This window comes from Hemiscyllium ocellatum, chromosome 11 (assembly GCF_020745735.1).
Source record: "Hemiscyllium ocellatum isolate sHemOce1 chromosome 11, sHemOce1.pat.X.cur, whole genome shotgun sequence".
NCBI lineage: Eukaryota > Metazoa > Chordata > Chondrichthyes > Orectolobiformes > Hemiscylliidae > Hemiscyllium > Hemiscyllium ocellatum.
This window is the reverse complement of record NC_083411.1, coordinates 54,438,295-54,462,519: the sequence shown is the minus strand read 5'-3', so window position 1 is coordinate 54,462,519 and position 24,225 is coordinate 54,438,295. Positions and strand designations below refer to the sequence as shown.

Below are 24,225 nucleotides of genomic sequence, written 5' to 3'. Positions count from 1 at the left end.
ATTACAATGCTATTAGGCAGGAACCGTGAATCATAAATTGGGAGTAGATATTCTCAGGGAAATGTACAACAGAAATGTTGAGGTTGTTTACGGAGAACTTACAGCAAGTGCGGGTAGGGCCAATCAGGGATAGTGATGGGAACTTGTGCCTGGAGTTGGCATTTGGGGAGGTCGTTAATGAATATGTTGTATGAGTATTCACTAGGGAGAGGGACCTTATTGTTTGTGAGGACAGCGTGAAACAGACTGATATGCTCAAACAGGTTGATGTTAAGAAGGAGGATATGCTGCAAATTTTGAAAAGCATGAGGATAGATAAGTCGCCTGAACCAGACGGGATATACCTAAGTTTGCTGCAGGAAGCGAGGGAAGAGATTGCTGTGCCTAAAGTGTTATGACACAGAGGTGAACCTCTCTCTTCATTAAACCAAACACCCAGAGAAGCTCACCTCACCTCATATTTCTAATATTTCAAGAAAATAACATCAATTCATTCTTTAACTCTAAAAGGGAACATCAAGCAACAAATATTCACAACACTAAGGCCCCTTTTCTCTTAACTGCTTAATACCTGCCTCCAATGCTATAATATACTGTTCCAATAAAACATTTATTAAAATTACATCAAATCAATTTCAAAACCTTTCAGTGGCTGTCATCTTTGGTGTCTTTCTTCTTCCGGCTGAAGACCTCACTGGATCATCTTCTTTCTTTTTACTGTTAAGATGTTTCGTATGAAAGGTACCTTTGATACAGAGTATTTCAATGTCTTGGGTCTCTCTCTCTCTCGATTGCAGTTGCTCTATCTGATTTTCAAAATGGCTGCCTTTTTCATTTTCCCCCAAAATTGGATCATCAGTTTGATGTTGGTAAAACAATAAATTCAAACTGGATTGGGTTTTAGTATCCTGAGGCATAATTTAAACTGTTTGTTTAAATTGGATTTGTTGCCAAAACAGCAAACAATTCAGGTTTCCATTTCACAGCCAAATGTTATATATTTTCAATTTTCCAGTACACTCTGAGACTGCTAGTTAAATCATATGACAGGTGCTTGTAAGCTCTCAGTGCAGAACAGCATTCACTCTTTCTTAAAGGTACAGGACATTACAACAGAAGTAATGATCTTCACATGCTCACTGGCTACTGGAGTAGTACCAGATGATTGGAGGGTGGCAAATGTCATTCCCTTGTTCAAAAAAGGGAAATGGATAACCCTGGGAATTACAGACCAGTCAGTCTTACATCACTTGGTATTTGGATGATAGTAAAATGTAGGGTATGTAGGTTAGTTTGATCTTAGAATAGGATAAAAGGTCCGCGCAACATAGAGGGCTGAAGAGCCCGTACTGTTCTATGTTCTATCTGTGTATGACTGTGAGCGTGAGGAGTTAGAAGGGGAATAAAGTTATATGTTGATATTTGCCAGTTGTTCATCTGGGGTTGGAATACATTATCTCCTTATCTATTAATTTATTTATCAATCATAGATAGCAGTAGACAATCTTAAAGAATCACTGATTGATGATAAATTCAACCTTTACATTATAATATCAGTGTTTGGCACTTGTGCCTGGGAGATGATGTACAGGCTTTGTGGAGTTAGGGGTGAGTTACTTGCTGCAATATTCCTAAACTCTGACTTGCTCTTGTAACCAGAGTATGAGTCTAGTTCAGTTTCTGGTAAATGGTAACCCCAGGCTGTTGACAATGGGAGATTCAGTAATGGTCATGATAATGAATTTCACAAAATAATGGCTGGATTCTCTCTTGTTGGAGGGGGTCATTTCTGCCAATTGTGTGACATGAATGTGCTTGCCACTTGTTATCCCAAATCTGCATTTGAACATGGGCTGCTTCAGTATCTAAGCAATTGTGAATGGTGTTGAGGATTTGCAACCATGCACTTTCCTGGGGGCCAGAGAAGTGTTTGATCCTTGACACTCATTGATTCCAGTTTTGCTAGGGCTCCTGGATATCACACTCAGTCAACTGTGGCCTTGATGTCCACCGCTGTCACTATCTGGAGTAGAGTGGTGCTGGAAAAGCACAGCAGTTCAGGCAGCATCCGAGGAGCAGTAAAATCGACGTTTCGGGCAAAAGCCCTTCATCAGGCAGACAGCTGTATTCCTGATGAAGGGCGTTTGCCCGAAACGTCGATTTTACTGCTTCGCGGATGCTGCCTGAACTGCTGTGCTTTTCCAGCACCACTCTACTCCAGAATCTGGTTTCCAGTATCTGCAGCCATTGTTTTTGCCCAGGGCTGTCACTATCACCTCCTCTCTGGAATTCAGCTCTTTTGTCCATGTTAGAACCAAGGCTGTAATGAGGTCAGGAGCTGAGTGGTCCTGGCGGAATCCAAACTGGGCATCACCAAGCAGGTTATTGCTGAGCAGGTGCTGCTGGATAGCATTGTTGACGACACCTTCCATCACTTCACTGATCATCGACTGATGGGGTGTAATGGGCCGGGTTGGATTTGTCCAGCTTTTTTATGTATGCAGAGCATATCTGAGCAATTTTCACAATGATGAGTGGATGCTGATGTTGTAACTAAACTCGAAGAGCTTGGCTAGGGGTGCAGCAAGTTCTGGAGCACAGACGTTCAGTACTATTGCCAGAATGATGTCAAGGCCCATAGGTTTTGCAGTATCCAGTGCATTGAACTGTATTTTGTTATCTCATGGAGTGAATCAAATTGGCTGAAGGCTGGCATCTGTAATGTTGGGGACAAGTAGAGAACATTGAGATGGATCATCCACTCAGCACTTCAGCCTTACCTTTTGCACTGATGTGTTGGGCTCTTTCATCATTGAGGATGGGGACATTTGTGGAGCCTCCTCATCCAGTGAGTTGTTTAAATGTCTATCACCATTCATGATTGGATGTGGCAGGACAGCAGAGTCTGGTTCAGACTGATTGGTTGCTTAGCTCTATCACATGCTGCTTATTGTGTTTGGCATGTTTAGTAGCTTCACTAGCTTGACACCTCATGTTTAGGTATGTCTAGTGCTGTTCCTGACTCCCCAACTTCACTGTCCATTGAACCAGGCTGATCCCCGGCTTGATGGTAATGCTTGAGTGGGAGAGATGCTGGGCCATGAGTTTGCAGATTGTGCTGAAGTATGTTTCTGTTGCTGATGATGGCCCACAGTGCCTGAAGTCTTAGTTGCTAAATCTGCTTGAAGTCTGTCCCATTTAGCTCAGTGATAGTGCAATACAACAGGATGGATGGTATTCTGAATGTGAAGGTGTAACTTCATCTCCACAAGGACTGTGCAGTATCACTCATACCAATACAGCCAGCAGATTGGTGACGATGAAGTCAAGTAAGTTTTTCCCTCCTATTGGTTCCCTCATCACCTACCACAAACCCAGTGTAGCAGCATTGAATTTCATCAGCTATTCCCTGGACCACTCTCCCAAACTGTCTAGATCCTTCTGCAGCCTCCCCACCTCCTCAGTACTACCTGCCTGTCCGCCTAACTTCGTATCATCGGCGAACTTTGCCAGAATTCTCCCTGTCCCTTCATCCAGATCATTAATATATAAAATGAACAGCTGTGGCCCCAACACTGAACCCTGCAGGACCCCGCTTGTCACCAGCTGCCATTCCGAAAAAGAACCTTTTATCCCAACTCTCTGCCTTCTGTCAGACAGCCAATCCCCAACTTATGCCAGTAGCTTACCTTGAACACCAGGGGCCCTCACCTTACTCTGCAGCCTCCTGTGAGGCACCTTATCAAAGGCATTTTGGAAGTGTACATAGATGACATCCACTGGGTTTCCCTGGTCTAACCTACTTGTTACCTCTTCAAAGAATTCTAACAGGTTTGTCAGGCATGACCTTCCCTTACTAAATCCATGCTGACTTGTTCTAATCTGACCCTGCACTTCCAAGAATTTAGAAATTCCGTCCTTAACGATGGATTCTAGAATTTTACCTACAACCAAGGGTAGGCTCATCGGCCTATAATTTTCCATCTTCTGTCTTGATCCTTTCTTGAACAAGGGAGTTACAATAGCAATTTTCCAATCATCTGGAACTTTCCTGACTCCAGTGATGTTTGAAAGATCACATTCAGCGCCTCCGCTATTTCTACAACTCAATCCTCAGTCGATTGGCGAGGATGAAGTCAAGTATGTTTTTCACTCCTGTTGGTTTCCTCACCACCTACCACAGACCCAGTGTAGCAGTGAAGTTCTTTAGGACATAACCACCTTGATCAGTAGTGCTACTGCTGAGCCAGTCTTGATGGTCAATGTTGAAATCCCCCACCTAAAGGACATGTTGTGCCCTTGCCACCCTCAATGCTTCCTCCAAGTTTGTTCAGCATTGAGGAGTACTGATTCATCAGCTGAGGGAGGATGGTATGTGATAATCAGCAGGACCTTTTTGCCCCCTTTTTAACCTGAAGCCATGAGACTTCAAGGGTCTGGCGTCAATTTTGCAGACTCCCAGGGCAACTCCCTCCTGACTGTTCACTAGCTAGATAGGATGTCAGCTGGGCAGGAGGTCAGATTGACAGTAGAGGCCAGCGGTCAGTTCTGTCGAGGGTGTGGAGTCACAGACAGACAGGACAGGGAAGAAGGCTTTTGGCATACTGTCTTTCATCAGTCAGGGCACTGAGTATAAATGCTGGGAAGTTATGTTGCACTTGTACAGATTGTTGGTGAGGCCACATTTGGAGTGTTATGCTCAGTTTTGGTCTCCTTGCTAGAGGAAGGATGTTGTTAAACTGGGAAGAGTTCAGAAGAAATTTACAGGGATGGTGCCAGGATGCAATGGTCTGAGTTATAGGGAAGGTTGAACAACCTAAGACTTTTTTCTTTAGAGCTGAAGAGATTGAGGAAGTTTGTTATAGAAATGTATAATATCATGATAGGCATGGATAGAGTGAATGCACTCTGTCTTTTTTCCAGAATTGGGGAATCGAGGACAGGAGGGCATCGGTTTAAGGTTAGAGGGGAAAGAATAAAAGGGACCCTGAGGGGGACGTTTTGACGCAGAGGGTGGAATGCATCTGGAATGAGCTGCCAGCAGAAGGTTGATTACATTAACAACATCAAAAGGTATTTAGACAAGTACATAGATAGGAAAAGTTTAGAAGGAAATGGCTAAGTGCAGCGAAATGGGGTTAGCATGGATGGACAGTTTGGTAGGCATGGACCAATTTGGACCAAAGGGCTTGTCTCCGTGCTGTAGGACTCTATGACTCTATGTTAATGTTGGGTTGGGTTGGGTCACATTTGACTGATGCAAGGAGTTGCTAGGTAGATGTCAACTCAGATCTGATGGATGTGGGGGTTTGGAGCAGGTCTGGACATGGCAGGGGTGTTAGATTTAATAATCTAACTTTCCTGATTAATTATTTTACTTAAATTCATCAGTACCTTCTGAAATTTCCGATGTAAATAGAGACTTTTGGAGTGTTCCAAGAATCGGAGAATTGTCTAGTGGAAAATCCAGTTTCCTGGGCAATACCTTCAGAGTGTGCTAGAATGGGGATTCCACAGAATATTCATGGTGACTCATCGTCGACACCAAATAATGACTGGCCTGCGTAAAATCCTTGACTTTATATCATTATAATAAATGTCTGCTGGTTTCTCTGATAGCATGATATCCAGACTCAGTCTCTTATGTTATGGTGGATAATATATAAGCATATATATACATTACTGGAGGCAAACTAAGATCGAAATGAAGATAAGTAATAACTGTAATCCAGGAGATAATGAAGTTCATTGATAACTCACTGTGAGATTGTAAAGTAGGTACAGCAACTTTGTTTTAGCTAGCACCTTATCAATGGGTATTCCTGATAAACCGACCAAAATTACGTGTTCAATATTGTGATCCATCATGATGTCCGTGTATTTCTGCTGTAAGTAAAGTCTAACAGTGATTCCACTAGCATGCTACAAAGACTGATTGAAACTTTATTCTTTTGTGTTTTCTATCCTTGTTTTAATCTTAACATCTGTCGATATTGCTGACAAGGACTTTATTATCTTAACTCCAAAGGAATCTTCCATAAAACTTGTAATGAATCAATCTATGCCTATTTAAACTGAAAATGTGGTCTACTCTGACTTGAACTAGACAAATGAAAAAGGGGCTACATGAGTTTTATTAATCTACTGTTTATTGAAAATGCTGGGAACAATCTGGGTCTTAATGACATTCTGTTGTGTTTTTAGAATTATTTCAGTTTTAGGAATTTAGCAATATAAAGTATTTAAAGGTATAAAAGTATAATGCTTTTTACTCCTGATGAGAAATGGGCCACAGATTCAAACTACAACCTGTAATGAGACAATCTGATTTGCTCAAAAGTCACTTGAATTAATTTCAACCACCACTTTGCACTTTAGTATTTAACTGTGCCATGTCCAGACTGTAACATTTCTAACCCCTGCACAATTGTTAGGATGTCAGAAAACACACAAGACCAGGCTATAGTCCAGCAGGTTTATTTGAAATCAGAAGCTTCTGGGGTTCTGCTGCTTCATCAGGTGAAGGTTAAACCTGTTGGATCATAACCTGGAGTTGTTGCATTCTGACTTTGCCTACTCCAGTCAAACACCGGCACCTCCACATCAATTGTTACGATGGGAAGCACTGACAAGAGCAATATCCAAGCCAACAGTCCTTAAAGATCATTGAAATGCTCCCTCTGCATTTCTATCCCCTTAATTCAAATTCCAGACAGTACCTCCTCCATTTTTGTAAGCCAGGAAAGGGAATCTCCAGACATTGCCTAGACCCACAGCACAGCCAATCATCGAGAGCAAGTAGTCAGTCTTCGAGGACCAGTTACCTCTCTTCACATTTTCATCATTTCTGTTCACTGCTGGATTGGCAGCACTCTTGGGGCAAAGAAAGGAATTGACTAAATTAGAAAGTAGATTTTCTCAATCTAAACTTAAGCACTTAGTTCAACTCTTCCCCACTGTAAAAACATTTCTTCATTCCCCAGTTAACAGCAATCACTTAGTAGTTTGGAAACAAGACGGGTGACTGCAGTTCACAAAAGCTAAAATCCCCAAAGAATCAGCACTTCTCAGGATTTTACATGAGTGTAATTTCATGTTTTGCTAAAATACTCACTGTATCTATTGGAGAGTGTGTTTCCTGTTCATTCTGTGAGAATTCAGATAAAGCCAACTCCCTCTGGTCCATCTTCAGACAGCCATGAATACTTTCTTCGCTTGCTCAGGAGCTGGATGTAAACCTTAAGGAGCAAATCTTGCCCGAAGATGTTCTATCTTTCCAAAATTCCAGGACTGTGATTAAGAACTGTTCAGCCTTTCACCAAGTAAATGACTGGTGAGAATGACAAGATGTGTCCAAAAGGGCAAGATCTAGTTGCTCAGGTCTGGGTGATGTCCACATTTCCTGACTATTTCTGATGCAATCTCCACACTAAAAATAATAGAATTTCAGGTTTGTTTCAGAATACTCAATGTCAGAATATATCTATTTTGCATCACATATTTCTCACCAATGCTTTGAAATGAGGAGGTCACACAATATAGAGAGAGGCCATGGCATGAATCAGCGTCTGCAGCTTTCACCGTGGGGTGGCTGTTACTCTGCACTACCTCAATGTTTCCAATTGACCAGGAATCTCTCCTACTATCCCTGCCTGCCATACAATTATCAGAAAGATTCAAAGATTGACTATTGAGTGACCATTCAGATTGAGGCTGAATGCAGCGCCAATATTTTGAAGTCTTGAGATTTCAAAGGACTTTGTCAGAGTGAACCAGACACAGGGGATTTGCTGTTGGGAAAATTAAAAATCCCATTCAGTTCCCTCACAGTCAGCTGGGGCATCATGACCAGGGCCTCCAAGCCCTCCGTTTCTTCCTCTACCGATGTTCCCAACAGTACCCTTCCATCGACACTCTCATTCGTTTGGCCAAACTGGTCCTGACACTTAACAATTTCTCCTTCGAATCCTCCCACTTCCTCCAGACCAAAGGGGTAGCCATGGGCACCCGAATGGGCCCCAGCTATGCCTGTCTCTTTGTTGGCTACGTAGAACAGTCCATCTTCCGTAATTACACCAACACCACTCCCCACCTCCTCCTCCGCTACATTGATGGCTGCATTGGCACCACCTCGTGCTCCCGCAAGGAGGTTGAGCAATTCAACAACTTCACCAAAACATTCCACCCTGATTTTAAATTTACCTGGACCATCTCTGACACCTCCCTCCCCTTCCTGGACCTCTCCATCTCCATTAATGACGACCGACTTGACACTGACATTTTTTACAAACCTACCGACTTCCACAGCTACCTGGATTACACCTCTTCCCACCCTACCTCCTGCAAAAATGCCAGCCTGTATTTCCAATTCCTCCGCCTCCGCCATATCTGCTCCCATGAGGACCAGTTCCACCACAGAACACAACAGATGGCCTCCTTCCAATTTCCCTTCCCACGTGGTTAATGATGCCCTCCAACGCATCTCGTCTACACCCCTCACCTCTGCCCTCAGACCCCACCCCTCCAACTGTAACAAGGACAGAACCCCTCTGGTGTTCACCTTCCACCCTACCAACCTTTGCATAAACCAAATCATCCAATGACATGTCCGCCACCTCCAAACGGACCCCACCACCAGGGATATATTTCTCTCCCCACCCCTTTCCGCCTTCCACAAAGACCATTTCCTCCGTGACTACCTGGTCAGGTCCACGCCCCCCTACAACCCACCCTCCCATGCTGGCACCTTCCCCTGCCACTGCAGGACTTGCAAAACCTGCGCCCACACCTCCTCCCTCACCTCCATCCAAGGCCCTAAAGGAGCCTTCCACATCCATCAAAGTTTTACCTGCACATCCACCAATATCATTTATTGTATCCATTGGTCCTCTCTATATTGGGAAGACTGGACGCCTCCTTGCAGAGCACTTTAGGGAATATCTCTGGGACACCTGCACCAATCAACCCCACTGCCCTGTGACCCAACATTTCATCTCCCCCTCCCACTCTGCCAAGGACATGGACGTCCTGGGCCTCCTTCACCGCTGCTCCCTCACCACCCGATGCTTGGAGGAAGAATGCCTCATCTTCCGCCTCGGAACACTTCAACCCCAGGGCATTAATGTGGACTTCAACAGTTTCCTCATTTCTCCTTCCCCCACCTCACCCCAGTTCCAAATTTCCAGCTCAGCACTGTCCCCATGACTTGTCCTACCAGCCTATCTTCTTTTCAATCTATCCACTCGACCCTCCTCCCTGACCTATCACCTTCAACACCTCCCCCACTCACCTATTGTACTCTATGCTACTTTCTCCCCACCCCCACCCTTCTCTCATTTATCTCTCCACCCTTCAGGCACTCTGCCTGTATTACTGATGAAGGGCTTTTGCCTGAAACATCGATTTTACTGCTCCTCAGATGCTGCCTGAACTGCTGTGCTTTTACAACACCACTAATCCAGCATCAGAAATTTCACATGGTCTGACAAATCTCTATCAACGGAATATATATGTTATATGTTTTTGGAGATATTTCCCTGGTGCCAGGATCAAGGATGTCTCAGAGAGGGTGCAAAATGTTCTCAAGGAGGAGGGGTACCAGCAAGAGGTCATTGTCCATATTGGAACCAATGACATAGGAAGGGGAAAGGTTGAGATTCTGAAGGGAGATTACAGAGAATTAGGCAGGAATTTAAAAAGGAGGTCCTCAAGAGTAGTAATATCTGCATTACTCCCAGTGCTATGAGCTAGTGAGAGCAGGAATAGGAGGATAGAGTAGATGAATGCATGGCTGAGGAGCCAGTGTATGGGAGAAGGATTCACATTTTTTTGGATCATTAGAATCTCCTTTGGGGTAGAAGTGACCTGTACAAGAAGGACGGATTGCACCTAATTTGGAAGGGGACTAATATACTGGCAGGGAAATTTGCTTGAGCTGCTCGGGAGGATTAAAACTAGTAAGGTGGGGGTTAGGGGGGTGGGACCCAGGGAGATAGTAAGGAAAGAGATCGATCTGAGATGGTACAGTTGAGAATAGAAGCAAGTCAAACAGGGCAGGCAGGGACAAGATAGGAATAATAAATTAAACGGCATTTATTTCAATGCAAGGGGCCTGACAGGGAAGACAGCTGAACTCAGGGCATGATTAGGAATGTGCGTCTGGAACATCCTAGCAATTACAGAAACATGGCTCAGGGATGAGCAGGACTGGCAGCTTAATGTTCCAGGATACAAATGCTACAGGAAGGATAGAAAGGGAGGCGAGAGAGGAGGGGGAGTGGCATTTGTGATAAGGGAGGATATTCCTGGAAATATATCCAGGGAAGTTATTTAGGTGGAACTGAGAAATAAGAAAAGGATGATTACCTTATTGGGATTGTATTATAGACCTCCTAATAGTCAGAGAGAAATTGAGAAACAAACTTGCAAGGAGATCTCAGTTTTCTGCAAAAATAATAGGGTGGCTATGGTCGGGGATCTTAACTTTCCAAACGTGGACTGGGACTGCCATAGTGTTAAGGGTTTAGATGGAGAGGAATTTGTTAAGCGCATTACAAGAAAATTTTCTGATTCAGTATGTGGATGTACCTACTAGGGAAGGTGCAAAACTTGATCTACTCTTGGGAAATAAGGCAGGGCAGGTGACTGAGGTGTCAGTGGGGGAGCACTTTGGGGCCAGTGACCATAATTCTATTAGATTTAAAACTGTGATGGAAAAGGATAGATCAGATCTAAAAGTTGAATTTTTAAATTGGAAAAAGGCCAATTTTGACAGTATTAGGCAAGAACTTTCAAAAGCTGATTGGGGGTAGATGTTCGCAGGTAAAGGGACGGCTGGAAAATGGGAAGCCTTCAGAAATGAGATAATGAGAATCCAGAGAAAGTATATTCCTGTTAGGGTGAAAGGAAAGGCTGGTGGTATAGGGAATGCTGGATTACTAACGAAATTGCGGACTTGGTTAAGAAAAAGAAGGAAGCATATGTAAGGTATAGACAGGATAGATCGAGTGAATCCTAAGAAGAGTATAAAGGCAGTAGGAGTATACTTAAAAGGGAAAGCAGGAGGGTAAAAAGGGGACAGGAAATAGCTTTGGCAAATAGAATTCAGGAGAATCCAAAGGGTTTTTACAAATACATTAAGGACAAAAGGGTAACAAGGGAGAGAGTAGGGCCCCTCAAAGATCAGCAAGGCGGCCAGTGAGCCTGAAGTCGGTGGTGGGCAAGTTGTTGGAGAGAATCCTGAGGCACAGGATATACATGTATTTGGAAAGGCAAGGACTAATTAGGGATAGTCAGCATGATTTTATGCGTGGGAAATCATGTCTCACAAACTTGATTGAGTTGTTTGAAGAAGTAACAAAGAGGATTGATGAGGGTAGAATGGTAGATGTGATCTATATGAACTTCAGTACGGTGTTCGACAAAGTTCCCCATGGAAGACTGGTTAGCAAGGTCAGATCTCATGGAATACAGGGAGAACTAGCCATTTGGATATGGAACTGTTTCAAAGGTAGAAGACAGAGGGTGGTGGTGGAGGGTTGTTTTTCAGTCTGGAGGCCTATGACCAGTGGAGTGCCACAATGATCGGTGCTGGGTCCTCTACTTATTGTCATTTACATAAATGATTTGGATGCAAGCATAAGAGGTCTAGTTAGTAAGTTTGCAGATGACACCAAAATTGGAGGTGTAGTGGACAAAGAAGAAGGTTACCTCAGATTACAACAGGATCTTGACCAGATGGGCCAATGGGCTGAGAAGTGGCAGATGGAATTTAATTCAGATAAATGCGAAGTGCTGCATTTTGGGAGGCCAAATCTTAGCAGGACTTATACACTTAATGGTAAGGTCCTAGGGAGTGTTGCTGAACAAAGAGATCTTGGAGTGCAGGTTCATAGCTCCTTGAAAGTGGAGTCGCAGGTCGATAGGATAGTGAAGAAGACATTTGGTATGCCTTCCTTTATTGATCCGAGTATTGAGTACAGGAGTTGGGAGCTCATGTTGCTGCTGCACAGGACATTGATTAGGCCACTGTTGGAATATTGCATGCAATTCTGGTCTCCTTCATATCGGAAAGATGTTGTGAAACTTGAAAGGGTTCACAAAAGATTTACAAGGATGTTGCCAGGTTTGGAGGATTTGGCTATAGGGAGAGGCTGAACAGGCTGGGGCTGTTTTCCCTGGAGCATCAGAGGCTGAGGGGTGACCTTTTAGAGATTTACAAAATTATGAGGGGCATGGATAAGATAAATAGACAAAGTCTTTTCCCTGGGGTGTGGGAGTCCAGAACTAGAGGGCATAGGTTTAGGGTGAGAGGGGAAAGATATAAAAGAGACCTAAGGGGCAACTTTTTCACACAGAGGGTGGTACATGTATGGAATGAGCTACCAGAGGAAGTGATGGAGGCTGGTACAACATTTAAAAGGCATTTGGATGGGTGTATGAATAGGAAGTGTTTGGAGGTTCGGGCGCTTGCAAGTGGGACTAGATTGGATTAGGATATCTGGTTGGCATGGACGAGTTGGACCGCAGGTTCTGTTTCTATGCTGGACATCTCTATGACTCAATGACTCTCGGTGTTCCTGCTATAATGTGCGTTTTGTCATTGCGGTTTGGCTACAATGTGATTAATTAATTATGGGTGATGTTTGGATAATGCGAAGTTTCTCTTGAGCAGATTTTCTGTAGCAATCTACAACACAATTCTCTGTAACAATTTCAATAGCACGATTTTCTGTAGTGCGGAGTTCCAGAAGAACGCAACGGCTGCATTACAGCAAAACAACCTGTATCTAGATGCATCTGCTCCAAGCTCAGCGAGGTTACTCTCGTTTTTAAAATTATTTCACAAGATGTTAGCATCTTCACATTTGTTGCCCATTCTGGATTACCCTGATAATGAGTGACCTGTTGACCCAGGAGGACCTGTTAACTAACAAAAGATAGTTAACTGTTAATCGCAATGCTGTGCAGTCACACGTAGGCCAGACCTAGCAATCATGAGAAATATTGTTTGACAATGACTCTGGTGAAGCAGGTAGGTGTCTGCAATAACTGATGGTTGTTTTATGGCATCATTCAATTCCAGATTCTATTAATCACATGGAAACCTCACAAACCATTGTGATGAAATATGGAGATGTGGGCACCATGGTGGTTCAGTGGTTAGCACTGTTGCCTCACTCACCAGGAACTCAGGTTTGATTCCAGCCTTGGCTGACTGTCTCTGAGGAGTTTGCACATTTTCCCCGTGTCTGTGCGAGTTTCCTCTGGGTGCTCTGGTTTCCTGCAACAATCCAAGCAAGCTAGATGAATTGGCCATGCTATAAATTCCCCGTAGTGTTCAGGGATGTATAGGCTAGGTGCATGAGTCAGGGGTAAATATAGGATAAATGGGTAGGGGAATGGGTCTGGTTGGGTTACTCTTTGGAGATTCGATGTGGACTTGTTGGGCCAAAGGGCCTGTTTCCATACTGTATGGATGCTACGATTCTATGGCTCACAGCTTTTGGCAGTGTTGGGTACTTGTTTCCCTGATAATAGGAATAACCAGACAGGGAACTGCACAATGCCTTCGTGAAGTCTTTATTGCAGAAGTATGGCGTTAATGGTACATAGCAAGATGATGCAAAGCACATCTGTCTGTGTTTTGCTCACATTCTTATACATTATTTCTTCATTCTATGCTCTCCCTTTACCCAATCCTCAGCCTCCACTTACTCTGAGTACTTCTAACCAATCACATCTTACATGTCCAATCACAAAATGTTTCTCTATGTCCTGTGATTATCTGCTAAGTTAAGCATGACCAAAATTTACTCATCAACACAACTTGTTCTGATTGTGATTGCCAGATGTTTCCTTTACAGGGTACTCGATATTTTGTTTGTCAACTGTACTGCTATAGTTAGCAACTGAGGGAATTTAAAATTCTCATAAAGTTATAGAGCACGGAAACAGACCCTTTGATCCAACTCATCCATGCTAACTATGTTTCCCAAACTAAACTAGTTCCACTTGCCTGCGTTTGGCCCTTTTGATTCCAATCACATTGTACATTATGAATCATTACCCATATGCAGCAGTCAGTATTCACTTCTTCTGATGTCGTAACTTAGGAGGGTTAAGGGCACGAGTAAAACAACATTTGATACATACATATAAAGCAAGAATAACAACAAGAAAGATGTTAATCTCCTGGAGGATAGATGTTTCAAGTGATCCTGACCAGTTATAGCCCAATTCTATATGGTACTTGAAAGGAGTTGTCTAAGTTTGTCGACCTCCTTGTGAATATGAGCAGCTGAATTTATGATCTCTTCAGAATTGGCCAGAATGTAGGTACAACACTCTTTTCCTACGTGGGCACAGGTCCGTCCTTTCTCAGATAGTAGCCAATCCAGGGCCATTTTGTAATTTTGTAATGTTCTTGTTCGAATAGCAACCATTTCTACATTACTCTTATCAAGGGCTTGGGAGGTGTCATGAACTACTTGTTCCAATATGGAATAGAGTAATTGAATCTCAGAAAAGGATTTATATGCAGCATATGGCCAATACCAAAGGTCAAAGAACTTGTCTATCTTAGAGTTGCAATGTTTATGGAGAATAAGGGATGAAAGGTAGAGTATGACACATAAAAGGGACTAAAAAAGCTAAATAAACAGAAACCAGATCATGACAGAGGTAACCACGTGTAAGCCTTATGTCCGCAAACAAAAAAAAGTACCATTGCACAGGATAAACTGAGTTATATAGTTCGGGAGCCAGGTGTGGTCAAAAGTTTCTGCTGATGTGAGATAATAAAATTAAGTTTAGATGGAAGACAAGCATCAGATGTGCCATTAAAATATTAGGTACAATTACTCTGACCTGCAAACCAACCCTTCGGCTTAAATCAAGTGCGACAAATAGAACATAACGGTTTTCCCACCATTGATGTATTAGTGATGGTGATACGGACGGTATTAAATTGAGGTTGATACCAGCATTCAAATGCCGAAAAACTGTACCCTGTCAATTCCCACATACCTCTGGTGCCATTAATTTCCACCCAATATATCCCTTTCTCTGTGGAAGATGTGGCAGCCATGTGGGATTCGTTCTGGAGAGTGACCCATTCAGCCACTGCAGATACATTAAAAGGCATGGGTCTAAGGGGATACCGTCCTTTGAATGTATGGGAATATGAGAGCAAACCCAGCAGCTGGAGACATTCGTATGTCCAGGATAAACATAAGACATGCACAAAAAAGTATTCGCATACAACTTGTGCCTGACAGTGCATGTTCATGTGACCCAAGAGATCAAAACAATTACGAGTTCCAAAAATAAAAACTTTGTCACAATGGGGCAGGGGTGTTAGCCCTTTTCACATGTGATGCATGAATCCAAGTCTTCCTGCCCTGCATATTCATGGCTGAAGGTGATAGGAGAAGAACTTGATACCGACCTTCCCACTTGGCACCCAACGGTTCTTTGTGTATTTTCTTAACGTAGGCCCACTTGCCGGGAATGATGTCGTGAACACCTTTAGGGGAATCTCCTCAAGCTGCTGACACCTGTTGGGAAGCAAAATGAACAGAATCGGTTAGATCCTGAAATACTTTAACAATGAATCACTCAATAGTTGACAATCTGCTGTTCTAAGATCAATTGTACCAGGTAAAGACATGAGTCTACCAGTTATCACCTCAGAAGGGCTCATACCTGTGGTTTAATTAGGGATAGCTCAAATGCTACATCATACCAGAGGCAGAGCTTGAGGCCAAGGCAATCCTTCCTGATGATAGTTAGCCGAGTGTTGGTTCAGAATCCGATTTGTGTGTTCCACCTGTCGCAGTGACTGAGGGTGGTTAGGCCAATGCAATTCCCACTTAATACTCAGCAGTCTCTACACTTCCTGGCACAATGCATCTACAAATTGAGTCTCTTGGTCCAAATCTATACAACTTGGGAGTCCCCATCGGGGAATGTATTCCTTACAGAGGGCTGTAGTGGTATGATTGGACGTGGCTTGCCGAGTGGGAGATGCTTCCACCCAGCTTGACAATTTGTTAAGAGTGACTCAAACCTCGAAATATCCTTGACATTTTGGTCGGGATATCTAAGAAGATGTTGGAAGAGCCCAGCAGGTGCCAGAGGTCTCAATTGTGCAATCACTGTGCTTGGTCCAGGATTATTTTTGCATGTTGCGCAACGATTTGCCACAAATAGCGTATGTTACTTGAATCCTGTTCCTCACTAACTCTTTTAGAGCCTTGCCATCATCTGTAATGGAAACAAATGTCCCCACCAATAAATTTTCTGTGCCAGAAATGTCATTAGTATTCGTGGTGTTCTTTTTATTTTTTCCCTTTCTTTTGTTTTTTTTTAACCCCCACACTACCGCCTAACTGCGGTAGTGCTTATTTTTTCCCCTGCACCCATGGTGTGTGTATGCAATTGTGAGACACAGTAAGAGACACAAGTTGCACAAATCTTTATTTAATTTCCACCACCAGGAAGAAAGGAAACACCCAAATGGCCTGTGACAAGCAGTGCCCTTCACATCAAAGGGCAATGCTGTGTGATCAAACAGTGAAGGGGAGGGCAGGGACTAAATCAAAATAGAGTTGGAGGGGGAAATGATGCACCCCACTCCCTGCGGCGCCCACCTCTCCCTGAACAACTCCAGGGTGTTGGTGGACACCGCGTGCTCCTTCTTCAAGGACACCCGGGCCCTAACGTAACCGCGGAAGAAGGGCAGGCAGTCGGCCCTAACGACCCCCTCCACGGCCCGTTGCCTGGACCTGTTTATGGCCAGTTTGGCCAGGCCCAGGAGCAGACCCACGAGGAGGTCTTCAGACCTGCCCTCCCTCCTCCGCACCGGGTGTCCGAAGATCAGGATCGTGGGACTGAAGTGCAACCAAAAGCAGAGGAGGAGGTTTTTCAGAAAATCAAAAAGGGAGTTCAAACGCCCACACCCAATATACACATGGTCCACGGACTCCACAGCGCCACAGAACAAACAGTTGGGCTGGGAGTCCATGAACCACCGCAAACTGCGGTTGCAGGGGACTGCTGCATGCAGCACCCTCCACCCCAGATCCCCGAGAGAAAGGGGGAGGACTCCCGCGTAGAGGGCCCTCCACTGGGGATCCCCACCGTCCGGTGGCAAATGGGCACGCCAGGGCATGTCCGGACGGTGGATGAGGGAGAAGAGGTGGACGGTGTGCAGCAGCAGTCGATACAAGGCCCGCCTTTTCACCCCCTGAAAAGAAACAAAATTAAAATTCCGGAGGTGGCTCAGGTTGTGGGGCACAGGCTCCCGCGGGAAGTACGGGACCTTGGGGCCAATGCGAAATTCCGTCCGGGCTGGGGTGAGCGCGGACGGGATCCCACCGCACACCTGAGCATCCTCCAACTGGTGCACTACGTCGGGCCCGAGCACCGCCGTTTTAAGGCGTCGGATGGCGGTGGCCACGTACCGGACATCTACCGCTGCCCTGCTCGCTATGTTTGCGGCAATGTCCAGCCCAGGCCCCCGGCACCCAGCACGTCCCCAACCCTGGTCACCCTCGTCGCCACGGCCCTCCCCTCCGACAGCCACTCGAACCCGCGAGCACGGAGGTGCGGATTCCTGAGCAACTGCTCCCTGACGACAGCCGCTACTCCTGCCGGAGGGTAGGCGCGGCGCGATTCGACCATGTTCCAGACAGTGATCAGGTCCTGGTAAAAGACAGGCAGCACCTTGAGGGCGACCTCCAAACCGTCACGGTCGACGAACAGGAGCTGCGTGTCGTAGTTGAGGTTACGCACCTGGCGGAAAAAATACGTCGCCAGGGCGCACCACCTAGGAGGAGGCTCGACGTAAAGGTATCGCTGCAAGGTCTGAAGGAGGAAGGTCGCGACCTGGGTGCGGACGCACACCAGCGACTGACTGCCCTCCTCAATAGGGAGACTCAGAACCTGCGCAGCGACCCAGTGCATCTTTTTGTCCCAGAAGAAGTTGACCAACGTTCTCTGGATGTCAGCGACAAAGCCAGGAGGAGGGACCAAAGTGACCAGCCGGTACCACAGCATGGCGGCCACCAGCTGGTTTATGACCAGCACTCGGCTCCTGTAAGATAGCACTCAGAGCAGTCCTGTCCAGCGGCCTAGGCGAGCCGAGACTTTGGCCTCCAGCTCCTAGTATTCGTGGTGTTACCGGTTTATTGGTCTCTCTGCCTTCAAACACCATTAACCACACAATTTCAGTCCTACTTCAATCCATGCCCACTTTTCTTCCCATGAACACTGTCCCTTCATTGTCTTTAAATCTTGTCACTTGCGACTAAAGTCTGCAATTTAGTTATTACTGTCTCTTGTCAGCCATTACCTTCAGAGGCTGCCTTTCTAGCAGCTTCAAAAACAGCGAGAATTCCATGGGATTTTCTTTATTATGGACTTTACAGTTTAAAATGCAGACTTCTTGTGGTAATTGTACGGCATTTCAGAGATTATGAGCTTCACCCCCAATTCTAATTGGGGTTCCTGCAGCTGAGAGCACTTTGCTGTGCTGAAGTGCTCGCTGACAGACCTCCTTGGGCTATGACTTCATGCAGGCTAGTAACAGCCCAGCTGGCGTTCTGAGTACCATTCTCAACAAACAAAGATATGTCTATGAAGATAACTCAATCTGGATTCTGCAAGGGTTCCTTAGCCACCCGAGCTGCTGCAGAATTTCCGCACAATCATGTTCGCCTTTGACCTAATCAGTCTCTTCCCCTCCTCCTCCTCCCCACCCTCCCAACTCTCCCCCCAACCCCCCCCCCCCCCACCAATTGGTTCTGCGGGGTTGGGAGCAAAATTGGACTGAACTGGCGGCAACAAGGTGGAGGTTGGGAGCTTCCAAGAGGGTGTGAGGCCTGATTCATAGACAACATGGCAAGGACTGTGTGAGGGCACTTCACAATCAGTTTCTGATTCAATACAGGATGCTGTGGCTATTAGCGCCTTGGAGGTACCTTTCGTAGCTCTCAAACGGCTACCCCATCCCAGCGCCACTGGGTCCAACCGAGCATAACACAATAGTAGCTAATGGGCCAATGTCTGTCACTGTTTTCCTGGGGCAGTACAGCTTTCATATAACTGTCCTTTTCATGGACATGAAGAGTGAAAAGGTCTCCTGTTATTTGGGATACCCAAAGCTGAGGCTGAGCACACAGCAGATTTTAATTTTTGGAAGGCAGAATGCTACTTTGGGGTCAGTCTGCTTGGATTCACTCTTTTCTTTCAGGAGATCATTCAGTGGCGGAGCTAGATGTGCGCAACTACCAATCCAGTTTCACTTGAAATTACAATGACCTAGAAAAGATCTGAATTCCCGAATAGTAGTGGGTTATTTGGCTGTTCAAGTAACGGCTGTCCAGTCCTGCCTTATTTCATGTTTTCCTGCTGAAATGTTTTGTCCCAGGTATTCTACCTCTTCTTGGGCGAGTTGCACCTTCTTCAGGTTTGCCTTAAAGTGTACAAACGATCAAGGAGAATGCTTAAAACTGCCCTATGCTGTTCCTTAGTCTGGAGTGCTATTTGAATATCACCCATATACTGAATCATTGTGGATGTTATCAGAGGCAATTCCCACAACTGATCTTGCAAGGCCATGTGGAATATAGTAGGGCTACTGTGAAAGCTCTGCAGTAGATGCATCCAGATATACTGTCGTTGTTGGCTGGGAAAAGCAAACCATGGTTGTCCCTCACAGGCCAAAGGAACGGACCCAAATCCGTTGGCCATGTCTATCACTAAAAAATATTTGTATTTGGGTGAAAGAGAATTAAAAATGGCACAGGGATCTGCAACCAAGGGTGCTTTTTGGTCAATGCATTGGGTCACTTTCCGGTAATCTACTGTAAGATGTGAAGTTCAGTCTGTCTTTTTAACCAGATGAACTATGGACTTCTACTGGTATACCTTGTTGCTCTAATCATTTGATTACAGGTAAAACATCAGCAATGGAGACAAAACTAATGGAGTATTGTTTAGTACATGATGGGAGAACTCCAGTAAAAGTGGGTCATCTTTAACAGGCCGCAGTCATTTTTGTCCTTTGCCCAAATGGGATGATTCTGCCATTCTTCCTGTTTGAGATGTCGTATTGACCAAATAACATTAGATTAGATTACTTACAGAGTGGAAATAGGCCCTTCGGCCCAACAAATCCACACCGACCCGCCGAAGCGCAACCCACCCATACAATTACGTCTTACATAACACTACGGGCAATTTAGCATAACCAATTCACCTGACCTGCACATCTTTGGACTGTGGGAGGAAACCGGAGCATCCGGAGAAAACCCACGCAGACACGGGGAGAACGTGCAAACTCCACACAGTCGCCTGAGGCGGGAATTGAACCCGGGTCTCTGGCGCTGTGAGGCAGCAGTGCTAACCACTGTGCCACCATGCCGCCCACTATCATGGCCATTCTCAAAGTGTAACAGCAAATGTATTGAGTTAATACATCTATCGCTAATAGGGCCTGTGGTACGGGTCTAACCCATACAGATGCAAAAATCTCGTTGGCTTCAATCTTATTGGCAGAGGCTTAGTTTTCTCAAGTCTTAGTTCTTTCCCCCTACTCCTACAGCAGTTCTCCGCTATCCCTCCAAAGGTAAACTATGTCCATCAATTAAGGGTAAACATGTTAGTTCTGCACTAATGTCAAAAAGGCAGTCAACTTTCCTATCACCCACCCCATCAAAATATAGCAGCTATCCAAATGGTTCTCGATGGCCGTGAAAATAATGGGCTCAAAGATGGTGATGGGTTGCTCTAGTTTTTTATTAATGAGTTCTTTTACCTGAAGTTAATTACAGCGCTGGAGCTGTTCCAATAACATAAGATGCTCGTTCAAGAACAACCTCTCCCATCCAGACTCTTTCTTATCCAGTTTGGGGGCCTGTTTTGTCAGTATTTCCCTTTTCTAAGTTGCACCTTTTAGCCAAATCACCCTCTTTTCCACAACTGTCGCACTTCCCTGGGTTTTTCTCAGTGTTAGGAGCCTCTATGGTCTGCATGGCTCTGAGCTTCAATTCTATATTTGCCCCCAGACGATTAGCTTCCTCTATTACTTCACCACAAGTGGGTGAGCTTTTATCCAAATCATGACATTGTACTTTTAACATCTTAGCTAGTTCAAACTGTAAGGCTGCTCCGAAAGCAGCCTTTACTAGGACCAAATTTCGTCCTCTTTCTCTGGATTGTTATTAGGAGCTAGACCAGGAAGCTTGATCCAGACATCAACAAATCTTTCTGCAAAGTTTTTAACATCTTCACTTCCATTCTGTTGGCATGCAGGTTTTTTACTCCAATCAGTTTTAGATGGTCCAAATTTTTGCAGCCAATTGTGGATTGCCTGCCAACTGTGATTTAAAGTCTGTCCTTCCTGTCCCATGTGGTTGTTAACCCTGCAGTACAATGTTTGTCCTGCATTGTTCCCCATTGTGGCAAACAAGATTAGAACTCCATCCATAGACTGTCAGGTAGATATTTTCTTGAGTTTTTCTAACCCTTTCCATGTTTTCATCCCTCCCCTCTTCAGGTGTGGCAATTCTTTGGGCCTACTTTCAACTAGTTTGTCTCATGGATTAAAATTGGATAAATTTATATCTTATCCCAAACCTCTCCCTCAATCTTTACTTTTCTTCCCTTCTGTCGTTTCCTCCATACAGGCCTCATAACAACAGGGGGTGCCTCTTATCTTCTGAACTGATGGATGTGTCAGAACTTCCCTCAGGGCAGTGGGCACCACTGATAGTACGAATGTTATCTGGGCCATCACCTGGAGGGGCTGGTTGAGGCAAGGGTTTTGGATACAATGAGGCAATCATGTAGGGAGGAGGTGATGTGTGTGACGTAGTTTTAATTGTTCTAATTCCTTTTGAGTTTGTGACAATTCTTTCTCTGTGGTTTTTAATTCCTCTCAAACAGGTTTTATTTCCTCTCTTAGACTATGAATTTCTCTATCATAATTCAATTTTTCAATTATTTCTTGTCTCTATCTGAGTTGTTGTATTACACAGAGTGACCAGCAATTTTTTTTCTTATTTTTATATGGGTAGTCTTTCCCCAGACCCATTTAATATCATCCAGGGACCACTGCCCATGGAGGGTCCATACTTGAGACAAATTTTAGTCAGAGTCGTAGGATGGTCAAGTTGTTGTTCAATATGTTCCCTTAATTTCTACAAGACGTCATCCACAACAATGTCAGGTGGTGCCTGACCACCTTTAACTTTGGTAGGTAGTTCAAATTTAGACATTATCCCTGGATTTCAGGTTAGATTTGAACCAAAATAGACTCTCTAAGAGTCATAGACAATGGCTCTCCTTTTTCTGTCCTATGTCTCAGATCGAAACTGTCTAGTAGTTTCAGATCGCGTCAGACAGGGAAAATCTCAGACCACCACTTCCCCGCTTTGGATGTTTATTACATGAAGAGTCCTTACCTCTCGGTGACGATTAGATTGAAATGATTTTCAAAACCTCTTCCCCTTTATCCTTTTGCGATCCTGCTGACTACGCCTAGTTGTTGGGTACTCATGTCCCCGATAGTAGGAATAACCAGGCAGGGATCTACACGATGTTTTCTTGAAATCTTTATTGCAGAAGCATGGTGTTAATGGTACATAGCAAGGTGATGCAAAGCAGATCTATCTGTATTTGCCTCATATTCTTATACTTTATTTCTCCATTCTATGCTCTCTTGTTTACCCAATCCTTAGTGTCCACTTATCATCCCATTTACTTCTAACCAATCACATTTTACATGTCCAACCACAAGACGTTTCTCGTTATTCTGTAGTTATCTGTTAAGCTAGGCATGACCAAAACTTGCTCATCAACATCACTTGCTCCTACCGTAATTGCCAGATGTTTCCTTTAAGGATAATTCACTTGCAACCAGTATCATGCCTGCGGCTAATGTTTGAATTCCGATTGTCTCAACACAATAATGTCTTTCCTTTACCCTTCTCAGACTTACCCACATGAACTCTGTTGTATCCCACACAGGGGCTCCCCAATTTCAGAATGTTGGACTTACAAATGCGAGTAATTATGAACATGATCCTGTACTGATTTTCAAGTTTGAAGACCTGACATTTCTTACACTTATGAATGGCTGCTTCCCATTGTCCTGAATTGTGCTCATGACATGTAAACAAATTGACCTGGGAGCTGCCTGTATATTCCTCTCTTACCATGTCTGTGCTTTTTGATATGCCATTAATTATCACAATTGATCCCTTGACACCATTAGATAGTTTGACACCCTTTGCATAAATATTGGCCCCAGTGCAGTTCAGACTATCCCAATGGTACAGCTGCACCTTTCCCTAGTGCAAATGGCGCACAGATCAGAGTGCATTTCTCCCACACCAGGCTTTCAGCAGTATACTTGTCTTCCTCATTGGATTTGGCCTATGCTAATTTACAGGCGAGTTAGGTAATCATCCAAAGGTTATAATCTTCAAATTCTGTAATTTGCTGTTACCTACACAGACCATTACCACTGGACCCTCCCCCTATCTTTGAAAATAGTTTTTCAACTCTGAGTAGATATCCGAAACCCTGGTACAATGGCAGGCAAAATAGCCACCTAATACTGAAGATTTGTGCTCCAGAATTTGCCGCTCCCCTAGCCAAGCTGTTCCAGTACAGTTACACTGGCATCTGCCCAACAATGTGGAAAATTGTCTGGAAATAAAATGCAGGACAAACCCAGACCGTCCAGTTATTGCCCCATCAGTCTCCTCTTGTTCATCAGTATAGTGATGGAAGGTGTCATCAACAGTATTATTAAACAGCACCTGCTCAGCAATAGCCTGCTCAGTGACGCCCAGTTTGGATTCCACCAGGGCCACTCAGCTCCTGACCTCATTACAGCCTTGGTTTAAACATTGAAAAAAAAACTGAATTCCAGAGGTGAGGGGAGAGTGACAGGCCTTGACATCAAAATTGTAGCTAACTGAGTGTGGCATCAAGGATCAGAAACAAAACTGGAATCAATGGGAATCCGGGGCAAATTCTTAGGTGGTTAGAGTCAAACCTGACACATAGGAAGGTGGTCATGGTTGTTGGAGGTCAGTCATCTCAGCTCCAGGACACTTATGCAGGAGTCCTCAGGGTAGTGCCCTAGGCCCAACCATCTTCAGCTGCTTCATCATCAATGACCATCCCTCCATCATAAGGTCAGAGGTGGGA

General features: G+C 44.5%; 2 protein-coding genes across 2 annotated transcripts in view; both read right to left on the bottom strand.

The window, feature by feature from the left end:
• The window catches only part of LOC132820002 (sodium- and chloride-dependent neutral and basic amino acid transporter B(0+)-like), a 56,211-nt gene extending 41,806 nt beyond the window's left edge, over positions 1-14,405 (bottom strand). The window contains exons 1-2 of the mRNA XM_060831932.1: positions 14,358-14,405; positions 6,720-6,873 (exon numbers count right to left, since the gene is read on the bottom strand). Coding sequence (XP_060687915.1) covers positions 6,720-6,873; positions 14,358-14,405 — 202 coding nt within the window. The remainder of the gene's footprint in view (positions 1-6,719; positions 6,874-14,357) is intronic.
• Positions 14,406-15,409: 1,004 nt separating this feature from the next.
• LOC132820001 (sodium- and chloride-dependent neutral and basic amino acid transporter B(0+)-like) overlaps positions 15,410-24,225 on the bottom strand; it is a 24,016-nt gene continuing 15,200 nt past the window's right edge. The window contains exons 6-7 of the mRNA XM_060831931.1: positions 20,715-20,821; positions 15,410-15,557 (exon numbers count right to left, since the gene is read on the bottom strand). Coding sequence (XP_060687914.1) covers positions 15,410-15,557; positions 20,715-20,821 — 255 coding nt within the window. The remainder of the gene's footprint in view (positions 15,558-20,714; positions 20,822-24,225) is intronic.